The sequence below is a fragment of the Juglans microcarpa x Juglans regia genome, chromosome 2S (assembly GCF_004785595.1).
Source record: "Juglans microcarpa x Juglans regia isolate MS1-56 chromosome 2S, Jm3101_v1.0, whole genome shotgun sequence".
In the NCBI taxonomy this organism is placed as follows: Eukaryota; Viridiplantae; Streptophyta; class Magnoliopsida; order Fagales; family Juglandaceae; genus Juglans; species Juglans microcarpa x Juglans regia.
Genome location: NC_054597.1, coordinates 3800967 through 3819511, shown reverse-complemented (window position 1 = coordinate 3819511; position 18545 = coordinate 3800967). Strand labels below are relative to the sequence as shown.

Below are 18545 nucleotides of genomic sequence, written 5' to 3'. Positions count from 1 at the left end.
AATAACTCTATTATTATTTATATTTTTATGAACTGAACTTCTTTTTTTACATATTATTTATTCATCTAAGAAAATGAAAAAGTGAAATGAAATGTATAGTAATAAAGTACGTAAATTTTGTATAACATTTTTAAAAAGAGTGAATTTACAAGAAAAATTAATTTTTTAATAATAAATATTATTTTTGTCCAAAACGATTGCCCCGTTGGTTAGAACATAGAACACAATCCGTAAGAAAAATGGACTCGTTTCAAAAAAATGGACTCGTTTCAAAGGGCTGTGTATAAAAACCAGCTTTTAATGCAATTCAATACCCAATGGAGTTCCAAGGTAAGAGCATCAATGATCTTATCTGCCAATAAACAATTCATGTGCAGAAAAAGTAGTGAAATCACATCTGAATGCAGTGACCAAAGTGTCCCTCATGTAGTGATCTCGATCATCATAATCGAGCTGAATATCAGAAGACAATGTGCTAATTGTAGCTGGGGGTAATGTATTTGTTGAAGGACAATCAATCAATAAATAAACAATCCAAACACCAGCTAATCAGGCTAGTGGCACTACCTCTCCTCCGCAAAATTCAGAAACACCTAGAAAGGAACAGTATAAATATATAAGGAAAGGTGACAGAGCATGAAAGACTGGCTACAATTGCCAAAGTACTATACAATGCACTTATTTGGGGGCACAAATAAAGCCAAATTGGGGAAAAGCTTCAACCCGGCAGGATTTTTATCACCGAATTTGCTTCTCAGGCTTTGCTCATTCTTCATCCAAACACCGAAGAAAATAGACCCATGAATCATTTTGCTGTTTTTGAGTGCTTGATTAGCCAATCAATGACAACATCTATGTTTATGGAATCCTTGCACGAGATCATATAGCAGGACACCTCTCTGTCTTCAAGTGATTCAAGGCCCCTGAAACCACAAATATTTAGAAATCATATAGAGAATGAGAACTGGAAACAAATATTTGTTTGCAATATAATTCCACTTTTTGTAAGGTTCTTTGAACTTACAGCTGATCCATCAATGCTTGCTTGGAAAGTGCTTCTGACCTGTCAATTTTGTTGCCAAGCACAAGTAAAGGAATTCCACTTAAAGATGGTTTCATCAAAAGGTCATGTAGCTCACTTCGAGATATGGGAACACTGTCTCTATCAGCAGCATCAACTACATACCTGTTTTTGCATCCATCATGAACAAGAACAAAGAAGTGAATATAATTGAATATAACTTTGCCATTGACTTAAATGAAACATATAGAGGCTATCACGATTCACGCCCATCTGAGCAAAGAAACTACCATCCATCATGTGCTAATATGGTTAGTGAAATGGACAACTTGCAATAGGAAAAATGGATGACTTGCATCTACTCGGATGGAATAGATCATTAAGATTCCAGCTTTGTCTACCCCTTCCACTTCTTAAATATCGAATTGATCTTTCAAGTTTCCTTTGTTTTGAGGAGTTTGGCAAAAGGTGTAGAGGAAATATACAGCATAGTCATTTTGGTAATCCTTATATTGCCGTCTTGTTGAAAATGGCCATATGATACCATAATTTCATGCAATTTATAAACGATAAAACCCGCATGAATGCATAGCAATCACACCCTGGCGCTCAAAGAAAAAAAAAAGTGCACTAAAGGGAAAAGAAATCAGGAAGTGAAACGCCTTGAAGACAAACATTTTTTTTTTTATAAGTAAAAATATTATATATATCAATGAAGACGAACATAAAATAAAGGCACCTCATTTTGCAGATTTATTTATTTTCTTATGATAAATTCAATTTTCAAGCAAATCATCAATTTTCTTGAGTTCCAAGATGCGGTTCTATGCCTGTATAAACTCTATGATTTTCTGCAGAACTGCAAACTTGGATGCCTAATTTCAATTTTAACTCAGGTCTGATGGACCAGGAGTAAAAATAGTTTCTGCCGTCAACCTTAATAAAACACAGCTGTAATGGGCCAGCAGGGAAAATAGATATTAATAAATGACTTTTATCGTAGCACATGATCAAAGGTTTATCTCAAAGAGTCAAATTTTTCCTGTAGATGCTTCAGTGTGTCTCTAGAGGGAGTAAAAATTCGATTTATACAGATTATGACGTGCCCAGTGGCATGTATAGAGTATTTAAAAATAATAGAGAGATTTTTTACATAACAAGGAGGAGAAGATCAAAGATTAGAGGCATTACACAATTGCTGAGACACCACGGCAATAGCGCTCCCACATTGTACGAAACCTCCTTTGCCCTCCTAGGTCCCAAATCTTGATTGTCACATTTCCCTTCGTAACTTTTCGCATATTGAACCCAACCTGGTTTTACAGTATTAATAATCCATAGTAAGATATATTCCAGGTATCAGAAAAGACTTAGGTAATTTTTTCGAGGAAAAAGATACCCACAGTTGGAATCATGTCTTCACTGTATCCCCCTGTCTGGAAAACATAAAACGACTAAATGTCAAGAGAAAGCCACTCACAACCAGAATGAATAGAAGAGATTGCGTTCACTCACAGCAATGGCATTAACAAGAGATGTCTTTCCAGCATTCTGAAGGCCAACGAGGGAAAGTTCCATTTCCTGTTTAAAGAATAGGCTGATATACAGACAGCCAGTAAGAAGGAAACAACTTTAGTTTCCAGTATCCAATCATGGTAAAGACACCAATATTGAATTCGCAACAACATAATAATATAACAGTGTCTCCAGTATGAGTAAACTTTCTAACCTATGTAAAGCCTAGACGGGTTCCTTGTAATCATCATAGAATATTAATGACATATACTATTTTATAAAACTTACATATAGCACAGCAATTTTATTGAAAAATATCTGGAGCAGATTAAGGAATAAGGAGCTCAACAGTCAGTCCCCAATCCCCATGATCATAGCAGTTTAAAATTTCTGTATCTAAAGAAATACATAACACTATCTATGCTCTCATATTTCACAAATTGTTTCAAAATTCTGTATATATGACATCCTGCATATTAAGGAAGATTGCAACAATCTCTCCAATAAAAGTGAATCAAGATCAAATCACCAAAGTCAGCAGAATCAGTTTCAAGCTCCTGTATAGCAATATAGCCGTTTCAATTCAATGTAAATCTTTTTCATTTATTGTACATTTATTCTCGCATAACTCTAGTTTCCTTTTGTATGTAATTACCTAAAGTAAGCTACTGCACTTGTATAAATTTGTTTCAGAAGTCAATAAGATTTGTGGTGTGTTTTTCCCATTGAATCTGTGTGGTTAAAATCTTATATGGTATCAATAGAGCCCTACTCTCACGAGCAACCAGATCCTTTCTCTCTCTGAAATGGCCTCCTCTTCAGAACAAACGTCCACCCACCCACCACAAAATCATCCCATCTCACCCACCGAAAATGCCCTCATAGCTCTCAATATTTCTACACAAATCAATGAGAAACTAACACCCTCCACTCCAGTGATTTCGGAACCTGTCTCCGCTGCGATCTCATCTCCTCCAGGTAATACCCGTATCCCTTCTTCTCATGGATTTATGGATTCTCAAAGTTTTTTGGATTCTACACCTATTTTACCTGCACCCGTGCTTGACTCTCATTGTGAATCTGCTCCTACGACATCTTCCCCTTCCCCTGTTTTCAACACCGAATCCGCTGCACCTCTTCCATCATCTCCACGTCGCACACACTCCATGACCACAAGATCTATGAATAACATCTTCAAACCCAAACAACTAAATGTTGTAACCAAACACCCCCTTCCCCCGTGTCTTGAACCAATGTGTGTGACCCAAGCTCTATCCACACCTCAGTGGCGTGCTGCCATGTCTGAAGAGCTCACTGCTCTTATGCGTCACGACACTTGGGACTTAGTTCCCCCACCAGTTGGATCAAATACCGTGGGCTGTAAGTGGGTCTTTCGGGTTAAGCGAAAGGTTGATGGTTCCATAGATCGTTTCAAAGCCCGTCTTGTTGCAAAAGGGTACAATCAAAGACCCGGGATTGATTATACGGAGACTTTTAGTCCCGTTGTAAAACCAGCCACTATTAGATCTGTCCTTACTGTTGCTGTTATGCAAGGCTGGGCTGGGTTTTAAGGCAAATGGATGTTAATAATGCATTTTTGCATGGCGACATTACTGAAGATGTGTATATGAGTCAACCTCCAGGGTTCAAGGATCCTTCCAAACCAAATCATGTGTGCAAATTGCGTAAAGCAATTTATGGCCTTAAGCAGGCCCCTCGGGCTTGGTATGCTACTCTCAGGGATGCTCTTCTTCAGCTTGGTTTCCATAACTCCAAGGCTGATTCGTCCCTTTTTATTTATCACAGTGGCTCCATTATATGCTATTTTCTGGTATATGTAGATGACCTTGTTCTTACAGGCAATGATTCCAGCTTTGTGAAATCTATCATTAACCAGCTTGGTGCTAGATTTTCTTTGAAAGATATGGGATCTCTTCACTATTTTCTGGGTGTGGAAGTTATCCCAACACATGCAGGTCTGTTTTTGTCCCAACATAAGTATATACGTGACTTGCTGTCCAAAACCAACATGGTTGGTGCTAAGGATGTGTCCACTCCTTTATCTACAAGTACTTCTTTAAAATTGATTGATGGTACAGCTCCTTTTGATAGTACTGAATTTAGACGAGTTATTGGAAGTCTTCAATACCTTTCACTTACTCGTCCCGATATATCTTTTGCTGTTAATAAGTTGTCTCAATTTATGCACAAGCCCACCATTACACACTGGACAGCAGCAAAACGTTTACTTAGATATCTGAAGCAAACCATCTTCCATGTTATTCAACTCAAAAAGAACACACATTGGAATCTCATCACATATTCCGATGCCGATTGGGCTGGAAATGTCGATGATCGATCTTCTACTTCAGCTTACATAAGTTTTCTTGGCACCAATCCTATCTCTTGGAGTTCAAAGAAACAAAGGGCTGTTGCACGATCATCTACGGAAGCTGAATACCGATCCTTAGCAAATGCAGCCTCGGAAACAATGTGGTTACTTGGACTTCTCAATGAACTCGGTTTTCCTCTCAAAGATCCTCCTTCCTTGTTATGTGACAACATTGGTGCAACTCATCTCAGCTTTAATCCAGTCAATCATTCTCGCATGAAGCACATTCAAATAGACCTCCATTTTGTCCGTGACTTGGTTCAAAAAAGGACTCTCCTTGTCAAACATGTTCACACTCAGGATCAGCTTGCGGACTTGCTGACCAAACCATTGTCTAGGCAGCGCACTGAACTTCTTCGATCCAAGATTGGCCTTGCCGATGGAAGCCCCATCTTGCGGGGGCGTATTAAGGAAGATTGCAACAATCTCTCCAATAAAAGTGAATCAAGATCAAATCACCAAAGTCAGCAGAATCAGTTTCAAGCTCCTGTATAGCAATATAGCCGTTTCAATTCAATGTAAATCTTTTTCATTTATTGTACATTTATTCTCGCATAACTCTAGTTTCCTTTTGTATGTAATTACCTAAAGTAAGCTACTGCACTTGTATAAATTTGTTTCAGAAGTCAATAAGATTTGTGGTGTGTTTTTCCCATTGAATCTGTGTGGTTAAAATCTTATACTGCAAAGTCACAACAGATCATGGGGGACATTCAACAATCAATTAATACCACAAATTGATAAAGCCGTTCATAAAGGATACATTTCTAGTAGGACATGAAAACATACTGGATTTCAAATATTTGAAGATGAAAGCAGGGAAACCAAAGAAAGGGCAAGTTCAGCTTGAATTAAGCACAAGTTCATCCTGAATGGCTATTTTCAAAGTACTCTTTCGTTTTGGTTCCAAGTATATTGGGGAAAAATGAAAAATGTTGAGCTTTTATTATTTATTGCTTTGCAAGCAACGGAGATGAAGAAAAGAAATTAAAACCATTGACATGGATTTGGGTGTCCATGTAAGCTTGATTACACCTTCCGATGCCATTCAACTACCTGAAGTGAGTGGGATAGAAAAAAGATTAATGGTTGCCAACTAATACTTGTCAACAACAATATTCTCTTGTCCCACACTTTCTAAGTAACCAAGCATCTATATAATCCATTATGCCATTATTGTAACGAGTTGCTTGTTTAGGGTGACAAATTACAAAATGCAATGCTAGTTTTCGTTTTAAATTTGTCATCCTCAGCGACACAGTTGATGCTGCACATTTTAAGTAGTTTTATATATCGATCAATTAATTAAAAAGCTACTTAAAAGAGACAGATTAACGGGTGTGATTAAGTAACAAATCTAAGATGAAGAAGGCAACATTTTTCATCAATTACCAATACAGCTTGAACATAAAACTATGACAACATCTGAAACTACATTGAAAGAGATTAACAAAAAAGAACAAGGTTCACGTTGTCAAGAAATTATACTATTTGAATTAAGAGTTTCCCCCATATATGCTCCTCCTACAACCAGAATCCCAAGTTGGAAACAGAGAGCTGTGAGATAACCAAGACGCACAAATTGAAGCACAAATCCACTTAAAGAAGCCTCTTGTACTTATTATATTGCGTTCTACGTTTTCTGAGGAAGCACCAAACAAACGTCACGAAACTTCACTATTTTTTCTGTATTTTCTCGGCAAACCGAACAGGAGCAGAATTTCCAAAAAAAACGCATACAATCAAAACAAAACCCACAAATCAAAAGCACAAAACAAGAAGAAGGAACACAGAGAAAGGAAAAAAAGGAAAAGAAAAGCTCAAAGAGGTCACCTCTGGAGCCAATTGAGAAAGGAATCCCAGAGACCCATCTTGAAAGAACTGAGCTTTGGCGCAATGGAGCAGTAGAATCCGGGGTTTTGCTAGGACAAGAAAACGAAGGAAGGAAAGAAAGAAGCGAAGGGAAAGAACTCAAGAAGGAAGCTTCTTGTGCCGACGAAGGAATCACCTTTTAAGGAAAATACTGTCGGTTTTCAGGTAATTTGTTGGGATATGTATAATGACTACTTTCACCAAAATGATCCAAGAGTGGTGGGGGGTTGGAGGGGTAAAATATTAAGTTTAACGTTGGATTGGATTTAGATGAATTGAGATAAAAGTTAAAATAAATATTATTAAAATATTATTTTTTAATATTATTATTATTTTATAATTTAAAAAAATTAAATTATTTATTATATTCTACGTTAAAGCCAAACAGTACAGGCTACAGGATACAGATGGTAAACTATGGCTAATGCTTTCTTCCTTATCGTTTGAGCTGTTCCTTCTATTTAAAGCCCTGAATTTTGAAGTGGCATTTAAAACTCTCCTTCCGTTTAAAGTCAGTCACGTTGCTTTGGATTTTTGAATAGAACGCATTATAGCTCTATACATCTCTGCAATTTGGAGAATGCTTACCGTTCAGTTACACTTTTTTTTTAGTCCGGCTATATATCAGTTGTACTTCTCCGCTTATCTTATATGGTAGTTTTTTTTTTTTTACTCAATACATTAGATATGCTGCGGCTACTGCCAATATTAGGCTGATGTAAATAGTTTTTTCTTTTTTTTTTTAACATTTACCAACCAGTTTTTTTTCCCGCCCAACACATATCTCATGGGAAAACTTTTTAAAATTAACGTTAAAAAATAACAAATATTTTTGTTAAAATACACGTAATTTGTACATTTTAAGATTGTATATGACATTATTATTTGCTAAATAGATGGCAATCGGGCAGGCTGTGACATAGATTTATATAAGCAGTTAATTTAATTTAATTATATAATAAGAAACATTCTATGGATTTGTCCGTCCTGCACGATAGCAATAGTGTCACACCCAAGTATAATTTGTTATTGTATTAATTAAAGTCACTTTTCTTGTATAAAATAAATAAATTTATTAACTTCTGTTAATCCTCCTTGTAGGTTAATTATAAACAAATCAAGAGTACCTAATAATTTTTTTTTCTCAATTATCAAATTCAAAAAGCCTCCGGACTGATGTGAATTATGAATCCAATAAATCTTGTTTATTTTTTATTATTTATTTTTGTGGCGACGATACCAACACAATCCCCTTCCTGGGCTTTATGGTGGGAGATGATACATGATTGGGCACTGATCGATCACCTATTAAATTTGGACCTTGAATCATAACGGACATTTTGGGCCCAAGAATATTACATTATGTAAAGATTGGGCCAATCAACTTCTCATTAAAAGGAACAAGCCCATAAAATTCTAACCTCTCCGCTCAGGCAAGAACTCAAAAACCATAGTCGAAGATCCCAATTAGTAAATGTCAAATTCCCCAATTTGGATTAGTAAAAGATGCAGGGATATTCAAGCCATTGCCATGTCTTCTTTAATTAACACATGACAAGAAACATGACACAAATGCTACTTAACGGACACATGATACGTAAACGAAGTTCGATAATATTTAGAATCATGTAATTAATTAAGACCTTGACACGAGAAAAATGACATGCAAAGCAACCCCGGCCAACTGAAGGGCAAATTAGTGTCAGTTCTTGTACAATATTTCACAAGAGAATGACAGGTAGGCAGCTAAATTTCAAAACATCTAGAAGGGTGTAAGATGCAAATTGGAGACGACAATATATATATATATATATATATATATATATATATATACACTCCACAACTTCAGTACTGACAAGTTCATCTCTTAGCTTGCTCGCCCCTACTTTAATTTTTGTTCAAACCGACTTTTTGTCTTGCTTGACTTATCCGTATGAAAACAAATTACTTTGTCCGAGAAATTATTCCATAAAAGAGATTCCAAAAACAAGAAAACAAAACATTCGCAATATGAATGACTTGCATGCATGATGATGATGATCAAGACCGTTGAAACTGTGCGTACGTACAAGCATTGTGCATGATACTTATGAGCAGCTTAAGTACAATATATGAAATTAATGTTTGTGTTTAATTAGCAGTTAACCCAAGGATCGTAAAAAATGGTTAAACTAGTAGGAGATCAAGTACTGCAGAAATGCTCATCCAAAGATCAAAAGCCGAAACTTTGAGGAAGATCAATCTCATATAAAATATATATGCCCGTGGCCCCATATATATATATATATATATATTTATATATATATTTATATATTTAATATTAGAATGTATTTCGTAACTCTACAACCTATAATTAAGGGAATCAATCGATCGACAATAAGCTATTTGTCGAACTATATATTCCATAGTACAGTATTCAAACTTTATAATTATTGGTTGATGAAGACTGACACCAATATCACTCGAACATGGCCAATTTGACTAATGACTTTGTGACACACCGCATGCATTAATACACACTTCATAACTTGTTGGAGGGGTCCAAGTTGCGGCCCTTACATTTCACACTAGTAATTAGCTAGCTTAATAATATATATATTTTATATGTTAGAAATACTATATCAGAATATACAGCAGAAGTGATATTACCTCTTCTGCAATATTTTGGATCTAGTGTAGTTGTTCCACGGATTTTTGTTATTGTTGTTGTTCATCTGAAATCCTCCTCATCGATGGTGGAGTGTGCTACATGGTAGAAAGCCAGAGCAACACTCACACGTTTCACAACTTAAAAGTAGAGACTAGAGAAAACCATTTGAGAGAGATTTTCTATATATGCCACTAGTTCATCATCCAAAGGGAGGAGAGACTATGTAAATAGTCCGTCTAAGTATAACTCTCGACTGACCATTAAGGGCCAATTATCAAGACTCATGAAGTGGTTATTAAGTCACTTTATAAATCCCAACAGAAGGGAATGAGTGCCCACTATGGGTGTCCCTTAAAGGGAATGAGTGCCCACTATGGGTGTCCCTTTATTACAATATATAGTTAGCAACATGTCCATGGTGAAATGATAATCAACTTTGACATGCTTTGTTCTTTCATGAAACATTGGATTACTTGATAACATGTAGATAGCTCTAGATTCATATATTGGACATAAATATTGTTAATTTATAATAAAATGAAAGTCATATACACTGATCATTCAAAGTGAAAAGAACGAAATTAAAGCCTTTTAAGCTTAAAGGTGATCAAACCATGCATGAAAGGGAAGAAGTTTTTTTTATCAATCATTAATGTGAGTTTGTGACTGTTGACAATTAAGAGCAATGTACCATCTATATTACACACACGTACATGACCTGTATTAATTGATTTTATGAAAGATTTTTCTCCCAAAATGATTTCGCAGCCAACTGTTCTATTATGGTTTCAAACCACAGACTAAAGTCGTGTGAATTTGCATGCAATTTGTAGGATTATCTTTCCTGCACGTAATTAATGATATAATTAATTGTAAGAGGATTGAGTAGTCAAACGTGTTGAAGCTCACTCGGTTTAGGCTGTACCGGACAGAGTATAGATGGCTTTAATAAGCCCTGTTGGTTCACTAACTGACGAGTAACTCGAGTATAGTTCTAGAAGAACGCGTTTAATTTGTTACTATATATCTCTATCTGATAAACGATTATTCAACAATAAATTTATATTTTGGGTTCAATAAATTAAATGAGCCAAGTTTGAACAGAGCAAAACCCATCTTGATCTTTCTATTTTTTTCCAGAGGAAATCCCTCTTACAAATAAGAATTTGGAATAACAAACGAGTAATGCTATATATAGTCGACATGGAGTGTGCAAGTAGGGCATAATTGTTTTTAAAAATAGTGAGATCTATTATTTTTTTTTTTTCATGTGAGTTGAATATTTATTAATTTTTTTCAAAAAATTTGCCGACACTTGTGCATGGATTGCAAATATCATTTCTCATAACGAAAATGATATCAAAACTAAGGTCCTGTAAAAGAACTAGAACGTCCTAACTATTCCAAGTACAACTTTAGTGTCTAAATTAATTAGGCAACCCTGATTTTGAAAGAGAATATGAATAATATGCTCACAACCAAAACTTATTGGGTAAAATTGCGAGAAACTATATATATATATATATATATATATATATATATATATGAGTCATGCTATATATAATAGTCTTAAGGCATGGAAATCTTGTGTATGAGGTCTATTAAGAAAAAGTTGATTTTATCTTTTATACAGATTTTAAATTTTTTCTATTTTATTCACAGGGATTAATGTGTGAAACAACACTAAAACTGCGCAAAATTTACAGCCGTGAATATTGTACGTGGCCGACCCGCGATTTGGATTTGCACTAAATTTCCTTGGAGACAACCTATGTTTGAACCTAGAAACCAAGCAATCATATGCTTTCTTTACTCATTGTAAGTCACTGATTTCGAGCTAATCAAATTTTCCCAAACTCAATCATAGGCCACTATATCCACCAGTACTAGAAAGTTAGAACCCAGAATCCGCCTGTCGACATGCACACGTTGGAATGACCTCATAAATGCATAATTAATTCAGAAAAAAAAAACTAAATTCTTCCAAAGCAGTTGTTCAAAGAAAAAACAAAAATAAAGGAAACATTATCAGGAATCAAGGTGGGTCTTCGTTTACTATAAGGAGCATATATATATATATATATATATATATATATATATAGATCATGAGTACACGCGTTAGTACTTGTCCAGTAGTAGTAGTACTGAACATATATATGTCGAAAGAAAATCAAATTCAAAGAAAAACCAGAAGAAGAAGACAGATCTTTTCATTGACAAAAACCAAAGACCATGCATATTCAGTTAATTACGCGTTATAAGCTTTGAAATGAATTAAATTCAAAGAAAATTCAAAAATAGATGGTCGATCTCTGAGTTTTATTTATTTATTTTCTTCCTTCTTTCTGACCCGTGATAATGCATATACATACATATATATATATAGAAGGTGGTCAAATCTTGATTTTGCCTCGAATGAAAGCTAGCTAGCTAGGGAAAGTTCTTTCTCCGCGTTGCATGCAACAAGTTGCAGTGACACCAAAAACCACGTCGATCTGAGCCACACTTTTACATCCTAGGCCCTAGCTAGCTGCATGTCTTCGCGATGAATAATAATAATAATATTATTATTATTATTTTTTTTTTTTTTTGGGGTAAGCGGATGTGAAGTACTAAGAAGCTTCTTTGCCTAATTTTGTTTTTTTATGTTCTCTACTAATTACTCCTTGGCTCTAGACCTGTTCCTAAACATTTTCCGTGAGTTCTAATTAATTACCGATCGAGGGTCTGTAAGATTATTTGGAAAGAAAAAAGGTGACACAAGAATAGTGTATTTTTTTAATAGTTTATAAGAGGATCAAACCTTATCCGGTCAAGCCGCCTCGATTTAAGGCTGAATCGAGTTTCTATCTCAAACCCCAAATTCTTAAAGACGAGATGATCACAATTCTTTTGGCTGCTTTGTTTGTTTTTGTATGACATTTTTGTAAAGCTGACTTTCAGTAATTGTCTCGAAGCTTCAGCCATTACAAAGGTTACGTACGTTAGAATTCTATATATGGATGTTTAGAAATTAGATATATTAATGCCAGAGATTATTTGTTTAAATTAAATACTATTCATATATGGGTTATATATGTATATATGCATCTTCGAGAAGATCTAAGGCTACAAACTAGTCAAGTCAACTCATTACATGAGCTAGCTAGCCTTTTAAGTTCATGATCAATAATCTTGGTGAACTTGAACAAGCATGTCGATCGAGCTTTGCCATGTTCATGATGACTCATTACTAGAATTAAGTAGCTTTTCTTGTTTACATTTTTATGACTCATTTTGTAGTTCGTTTTGTCTAAGATCAGTGATTTGAAATTAGCAATCTAGTTCTAAATAATGCTGGAAAAAAAGTGATGATCGCGATGTTCTGGACAAACTAAGAATAATCCTGCAGACGAAATGGTACCCATTAATGCTGGAGGATTATGCAGTCCCAGTTCTTCCACGTCCACTTGACTTTTCACGTAGAAACCAAACCATTTAATACAACTTGGAAATCATACCATATATTTATTACGCTTTTTATTAATGATGCCGTAAGCTGATCTTCTTATGAGTTATCGAGAAGAAACAACAGAATGATATTACATCTGTAAGACTGCATTTCTACTAATCTCAACAACAATAGTCTGCTGTAGAAAAATTGCCACCCTGGAAAAAAATATTATACTTTTCTCCCCCTTCTTCCTTCATGAGAAGGTAAGAAAGTATGTATGTTTTCGTTTAAACGCAAAGAGGAGTAAAAACTGGACAATCTTGCTTGGAAATAAAGAGTGCCGGACAGTCATTAGGCGTAAAATACTAAAATAACAAGCACAGACGTCGTCTATTGATGCTTTTACAGGTACCCCCTGTTTTTTTTTGGTATGTCATAAGATGGATGTTCCCATAGATTGAGTGCTAGCAAATCAAAAGCATCGATTTGGATATTGAATTGGAAGATTACAGTTTTCTTGTTCTTCATTATCATGATGTCCAGCGGGATCATATGTTGCAGTACTACAATAATATTGTTGACTGACCTTTGTTTATTCCATCCATTACTACGTTTGAATATTAATCCCCCAAACTTGATTACAATTTCACCGCGTTTTTCCCTTTTCTTATCTCGTGTATATCTATCTGTAGCAGCAAAACAATTGATCAAGGCCAGATCAGTTGTAATTGCTTGCTTTTCTTTGTTAATTTTCCATTAATTGTAATGGATACATACATTCATACATACATACATGATAATGAAGAACAAGACAACTGTAATCTTGAAGTATTAGGGTATTCTTGAAGTGTATTCATCAAATTTAAGTTGCAATTAGTATGACCTGTCAACCATTTTTCTCCTTTCTTAAAGTATTCCGAATACATGATATAGACTGAAACATACTTTTTGTTATTCGGCCAAAAAAAAAAAAAAAGACATTACTTTGTTCGTAGTCTTTTTGATGTGGTTTTACTCGTAGTTTCCCCTAGCTAGTTAGCTAGCTGCTGTATGTGACCTGAGAAGATGGGATTATCTCAGGCTTCAAACTCAAGCAAAGGTGGGTGGATGAGGTGGCGCTTTCAGATGAAGACGTCGCACGTGTGGCACGCGTTGCGTCCCTCCTCAACACGTGGACACAGTCGGAGAAGAGTAGTACTAAAACATTAGATAGATATTACATTTACTGATACCGATAACAAATTAATAATAATTATAATAAAACTGTGGCCAAGTCCATGGAGGTGCTTCCTATATATATATATATATGTAGGTAGATGTGCAATACACTACCCCCTGTTATCTGTATTTCTTTTAACTCCGTCTCCTTATTCTTTCCCTCCCTCCCTCTCTCTCTCTCTCTCTCTCTCTGATCTCAGCCTATCTTAGAGAAAAAGTATATCTGGATTTGTGGGTTTCTGAAGTTTGGTTGGTTGAGGATGGGGAGGCAACCGTGCTGTGACAAAATTGGGTTAAAGAAGGGTCCTTGGACAGCTGAGGAGGACAAGAAGCTTATTAACTTTATTCTCACCAATGGCCAATGTTGTTGGAGAGCTGTTCCTAAGCTTGCAGGTCTCCCTCCATTTGCCTTACCTAATCTACGTTTTCATACAGAGAGGAACAGAGATCTTTAGCAGAATTTTTACTATTGGTGTTTTATTTTGAATTTGGAGGGAAGGGTGGTCGTCTCCTCTCGTTTTGCGAATTTTAAAGGCTTTGAAGATTTTAGTCTTGTGTCTTTCTGATCAATATATGTGTCATGTGTGAGGATGCTCATCATCTTAAAAATGGACTCTGATTTTGCCTTACAGAAATGAAAGGAAAACACGCTTTGATGAATTTGAATTTATTTTTCATTCCTTTCTTTTTAGTTATTGATCATTCTAAACTTCATGTTCAAATGTTTTTCCGCACTTTCTGATGGTGTCTTTTCCTACAGAATGTAAGGAAAGCAAGCTGGTTTTAAGTTTGTTTTGCTCTCTATGTTCTGTTGTGGGTTGTCTTTACAACTTAGAGAGGAATGGACCAGAAAAGCCGACTACAAAATGTTTCTGATTTTTCATAAGTAAACATTTGAATGCAGAAAAGAATACAGAAAAAATTCACTTTATTGATTATGATTATGGTGGGTCTGACTGCAGGATTGTTAAGGTGTGGCAAAAGTTGCAGACTGAGATGGACAAACTATCTTAGGCCAGATTTGAAGAGAGGTCTTTTATCGGAATATGAAGAGCAAATGGTCATTGAGCTCCATGCTCAACTTGGCAACAGGTTCGTTCTTTAATCCTTTTCCAGTAGCTCCAAAACCACCTCTTCTTCATTTCCTGTGTCTTGGCTCATGGATTCTTCTGAAGTCAAGTTGTTTTTAGTGCTTAACTTGTGAAGTAGCCTTCTGCATTAATAATTGCTTCATCTCTGCAAATGCTAGCTTGAAAGAAACACTAAAGTTTATAATGGCTTTCAATCACTATCTTGTGGGAGTGAGAGAGTTAAATTTGTGCAACCTCTATTAATTTTTGTACCTATCAAATGTTAATGGTATTTTTTTATTTATCAATAATGGAAGACCAAATCCCGTTGCATGATGCCTCGGGGAGAAGACTTGAGAAGGGTTTTTCAGACCGAGTCCCACATATATGATTTAACTTTCTTTGTTTCTAAATGTAAGTAATTGATTTTTTTTTTGTTTTTTCCCAAGTATTCAATGAAGTATATTGATTTGACTAGCTATTAGTAGTAAATAGATAAACGAAGGGGCAATCTTGTCATCTTACATGCACCTTTCTAGTGGCCATGGCCCATACATAATGTCGGTCCTCCTTTTGAGTAATTCCTAAAGACATCAGTTTTTTAGTAGTTACTGTCATAATGAAGTTTAAGAATCTTTCACATTTTGCAGATGGTCTAAGATTGCTTCTCATCTCCCTGGAAGAACTGATAATGAGATCAAGAATCACTGGAACACCCACATCAAGAAAAAACTAAAAAAGATGGGTATTGATCCAATCACCCACAGACCAATCTCTAGTACAGCAAATGATCAACCCCGGCAAGAACAAGAGCAAAAACAGAAACAAATTACTTCTCTATCTGATAGTGATACTACACCTGACTTTGATCAAAACAAGGAACCCGAGACATCATTGGAGTCATCCTCCATTACTGAAGCCAGGGAGGAAAGCGGCAAAAGCATGACAAGCACATGTGACCCAATGGAGCTCATGAATAATAGCTTCTGCACTGATGAAGTTCCATTAATGGAACCCCATGAGATACTAGTCCCATGTGCAGATTCTTCATCAAGTTCTTCCTCCTCATCATCCTCTTCTTCTACTTCAAATTCCTCCAACTTCTTGCAAGACTTGCAGTTCCCGGATTTTGAGTGGCCTTGTGACTACATGATTAGCAACAGCATGGGATTGTGGGATTATGACCTCAGTCGTTGGGATTTGTTGATTACTGATAATGGTGACAAAAAGCAGATTGTTGATCCTTCTCTTTACTGCCCGATAATGGTTTTGGATGAAGAATCTTGGGCATACATATAGCCTATTGTGCGCTTTATTTGTAACTTGATTATTAGCAATGAATTATATATATATCAAGATCCGGGTAAACCCCACCTCTGAATTAGCAATTTAATTACTTTCATAATTTCGAAGGGAATTACGTAAAATAAACATTTATTTTCCTTTGGGTCGAATAGTAGTCATGACAAGTTAAAACTATTAATTTGCCAATTCCAGGCCATTGTTTAAAATTTGCTCTAATTTCCCTTTGATTCCGATGCATGTGTTTCGACGTCTATCCAAACAATATTTACGTAAAGTTCAATATTCTCGCCCACAGATAATTTGCCAGACCCAGTCTGGGATCAAGAAATTAAATTGACGTGATCAGTTGGATTTTTTTTTTTTCTTATTTTCTAGAATTATTCTTCTTAATAAACCGGGTTAATTGGGATATAAAAATTTATATCCCCAGACAACCCTCACGAGTTGAATGTAATTGCCATGCATTAATTACACCTAAAGGTCATGACTGACAATAAAGTCAATAAATAGTTTTTTTGGATGAAGCTAGCTAGCAAGCATTTCGATCTCTTGTATATTTTGTGAGATGAACGATCTACAGTCCAAAGACTTATTTTTAGGAAAAGTCGAAACATTATTTATGGTTGACATCTTTTTTTTTTTCTTTTATTATTATTATTATTATTATTATTATTATTTTTGCAATACGTATACCAAAACATATAATTCTAGTTAGCAAATTTCCAAAATCATTGTCTAGCATTCCATTTTTCCCACGTCCAATATTGCTGGCTAGCTAGCTAGGTGCGTACATGTGCATAAAAAATTCTCAAGTTCTTCATAGAAATTTGCGAGAGTGAATGCGATATTTCATTCTCTATAAAAAAAAAAAAAAAATTATTTATTTTTAATCAGTTATTTTTAATAAAAATAATTATTTCTTATCAAAATAAATCTATTTTATCGTAAATAATCCATCACAAATACTTATTTTTCTTATAATAATTATAACTAGTAGTAATAAAAATAAGTGGTGTACAAGATTTCATACACATTGTATGTTTGGAAATGAGAAATTTACTTTTAATTTATAATTATTTTAATGTGATTTTAATTTTTATATATTATTAAATAGTCGTTTTGAAATATAGGCTAAATGTGACTCCCTCAAGACGTTACAGTGAGAGTACTACTGATCAGTTTGTTTATTCATGTTTTCGGTGATGACTTTTTGTGTACACACTGTAATCTTCAAATAAAATACACAAAGATATGTTTATTTAATCTTTTGCCGCTTTTCTTGAATTGCGACTCTTTCAACTTATAAATAGGTCGTAACTTGTAGCTTCTTTTATTTATTTATTTATTTATTTATTGTGAATTCAGGTAACTTGTAGCTTATATATACGAATGCTGCATGTTTGAACATAAAATTAAGTACTTCACATGTTATATATATATATATATATATATATATATATAATCTAGCTAGCTAGCTAGCAGTCACATATATAATCTATCTTATCAATAATCTATATTTTTAGACCAAGATTTGAGAGTTTAAATATTAATGCTGCATGCAAGCTGAATTAATCAAGTTTTTTTGTCAATAACTTGATCAAGATACTTTTTTTATTCATTATTATTTTTTAATTAGGTGATAATGATATAGACAAATTGGTTCGGATTCTTGTTAAACAAGCTTGGCATTCAGGGTTCACACATTAAGCTAGCTTGCTATATATATACCAAGCAAATACGCACGCACGCACGCACACGTGTGTATGCATGTGTGTGTATTTATATACAGGCCAGGGCGGACCTACATTGATATTAATAGCCCCCAAAAAATTTTAATAACTTGTTTTAGTATATGGCTTTTTAAAGATGTCCTGATATAAAGATAATTTATCCCTCTAAAACATTTTCAAAAATCTTATGCAGTACTTAGTTGTCTAGGTTTCTTTTAGTTTTTCAACAATTTTTCATACTCACACCTATTTTTTGTAATTAATAAAATCTCACATTCTCATTTTTTTCACATCTCATAAGAGGCAAGAAAATATCTTGGTCTCTTTTTATAAGCTATT

General features: G+C 34.8%; 2 protein-coding genes across 5 annotated transcripts; one reads left to right on the top strand and one right to left on the bottom strand.

Moving 5' to 3' along the window:
• Positions 1 to 407: 407 nt before the first annotated feature.
• LOC121252325 (ADP-ribosylation factor-like protein 8c) lies at positions 408 to 7012 on the bottom strand. Of its 4 annotated transcripts, none has more exons than XM_041151927.1 (6): positions 6762 to 7012; positions 2537 to 2618; positions 2425 to 2457; positions 2213 to 2334; positions 1025 to 1186; positions 408 to 923 (listed from the first exon to the last, which is right to left on the bottom strand). In XM_041151927.1, exons 1-6 carry the CDS (start codon positions 6797 to 6799, stop codon positions 806 to 808), a joined length of 555 nt encoding a protein of 184 aa, XP_041007861.1. In that variant the 5' UTR covers positions 6800 to 7012; the 3' UTR covers positions 408 to 805. The 4 variants fall into 4 exon arrangements, with proteins under 4 accessions (XP_041007861.1, XP_041007862.1, XP_041007863.1 ...); XM_041151928.1 differs by lacking the exon at positions 6762 to 7012 and adding an exon at positions 6508 to 6725; XM_041151929.1 differs by lacking the exon at positions 6762 to 7012 and adding an exon at positions 6417 to 6440.
• Positions 7013 to 14269: 7257 nt separating this feature from the next.
• Positions 14270 to 16527, top strand: LOC121252275 (transcription factor MYB20). Its single transcript, XM_041151840.1, has 3 exons — positions 14270 to 14494; positions 15064 to 15193; positions 15822 to 16527. The coding sequence occupies exons 1-3, from the start codon at positions 14362 to 14364 to the stop codon at positions 16468 to 16470; spliced, it is 912 nt and encodes a 303-aa protein (XP_041007774.1). The 5' UTR covers positions 14270 to 14361; the 3' UTR covers positions 16471 to 16527.
• The last annotated feature ends 2018 nt before the right edge of the window (positions 16528 to 18545 follow it).

Bases quoted from the DNA above. Each gene is read 5' to 3' on its own strand.
- LOC121252325 (XM_041151927.1), bottom strand. From the start codon at position 6,799: ATGGGTCTCTGGGATTCCTTTCTCAATTGGCTCCAGAG. The intron at 2,458-2,536 runs GTGAGTGAACGC...TATGTTTTCCAG, and splicing joins CTCTTGTTAATGCCATTGCT to ACAGGGGGATACAGTGAAGA. The intron at 2,335-2,424 runs GTGGGTATCTTT...CTGTAAAACCAG, and splicing joins GTGAAGACATGATTCCAACT to GTTGGGTTCAATATGCGAAA.
- LOC121252275 (XM_041151840.1), top strand. From the start codon at position 14,362: ATGGGGAGGCAACCGTGCTGTGACAAAATTGGGTTAAAGAAGGGTCCT. The intron at 14,495-15,063 runs GTCTCCCTCCAT...GTCTGACTGCAG, and splicing joins AGCTGTTCCTAAGCTTGCAG to GATTGTTAAGGTGTGGCAAA. The intron at 15,194-15,821 runs GTTCGTTCTTTA...CACATTTTGCAG, and splicing joins CATGCTCAACTTGGCAACAG to ATGGTCTAAGATTGCTTCTC.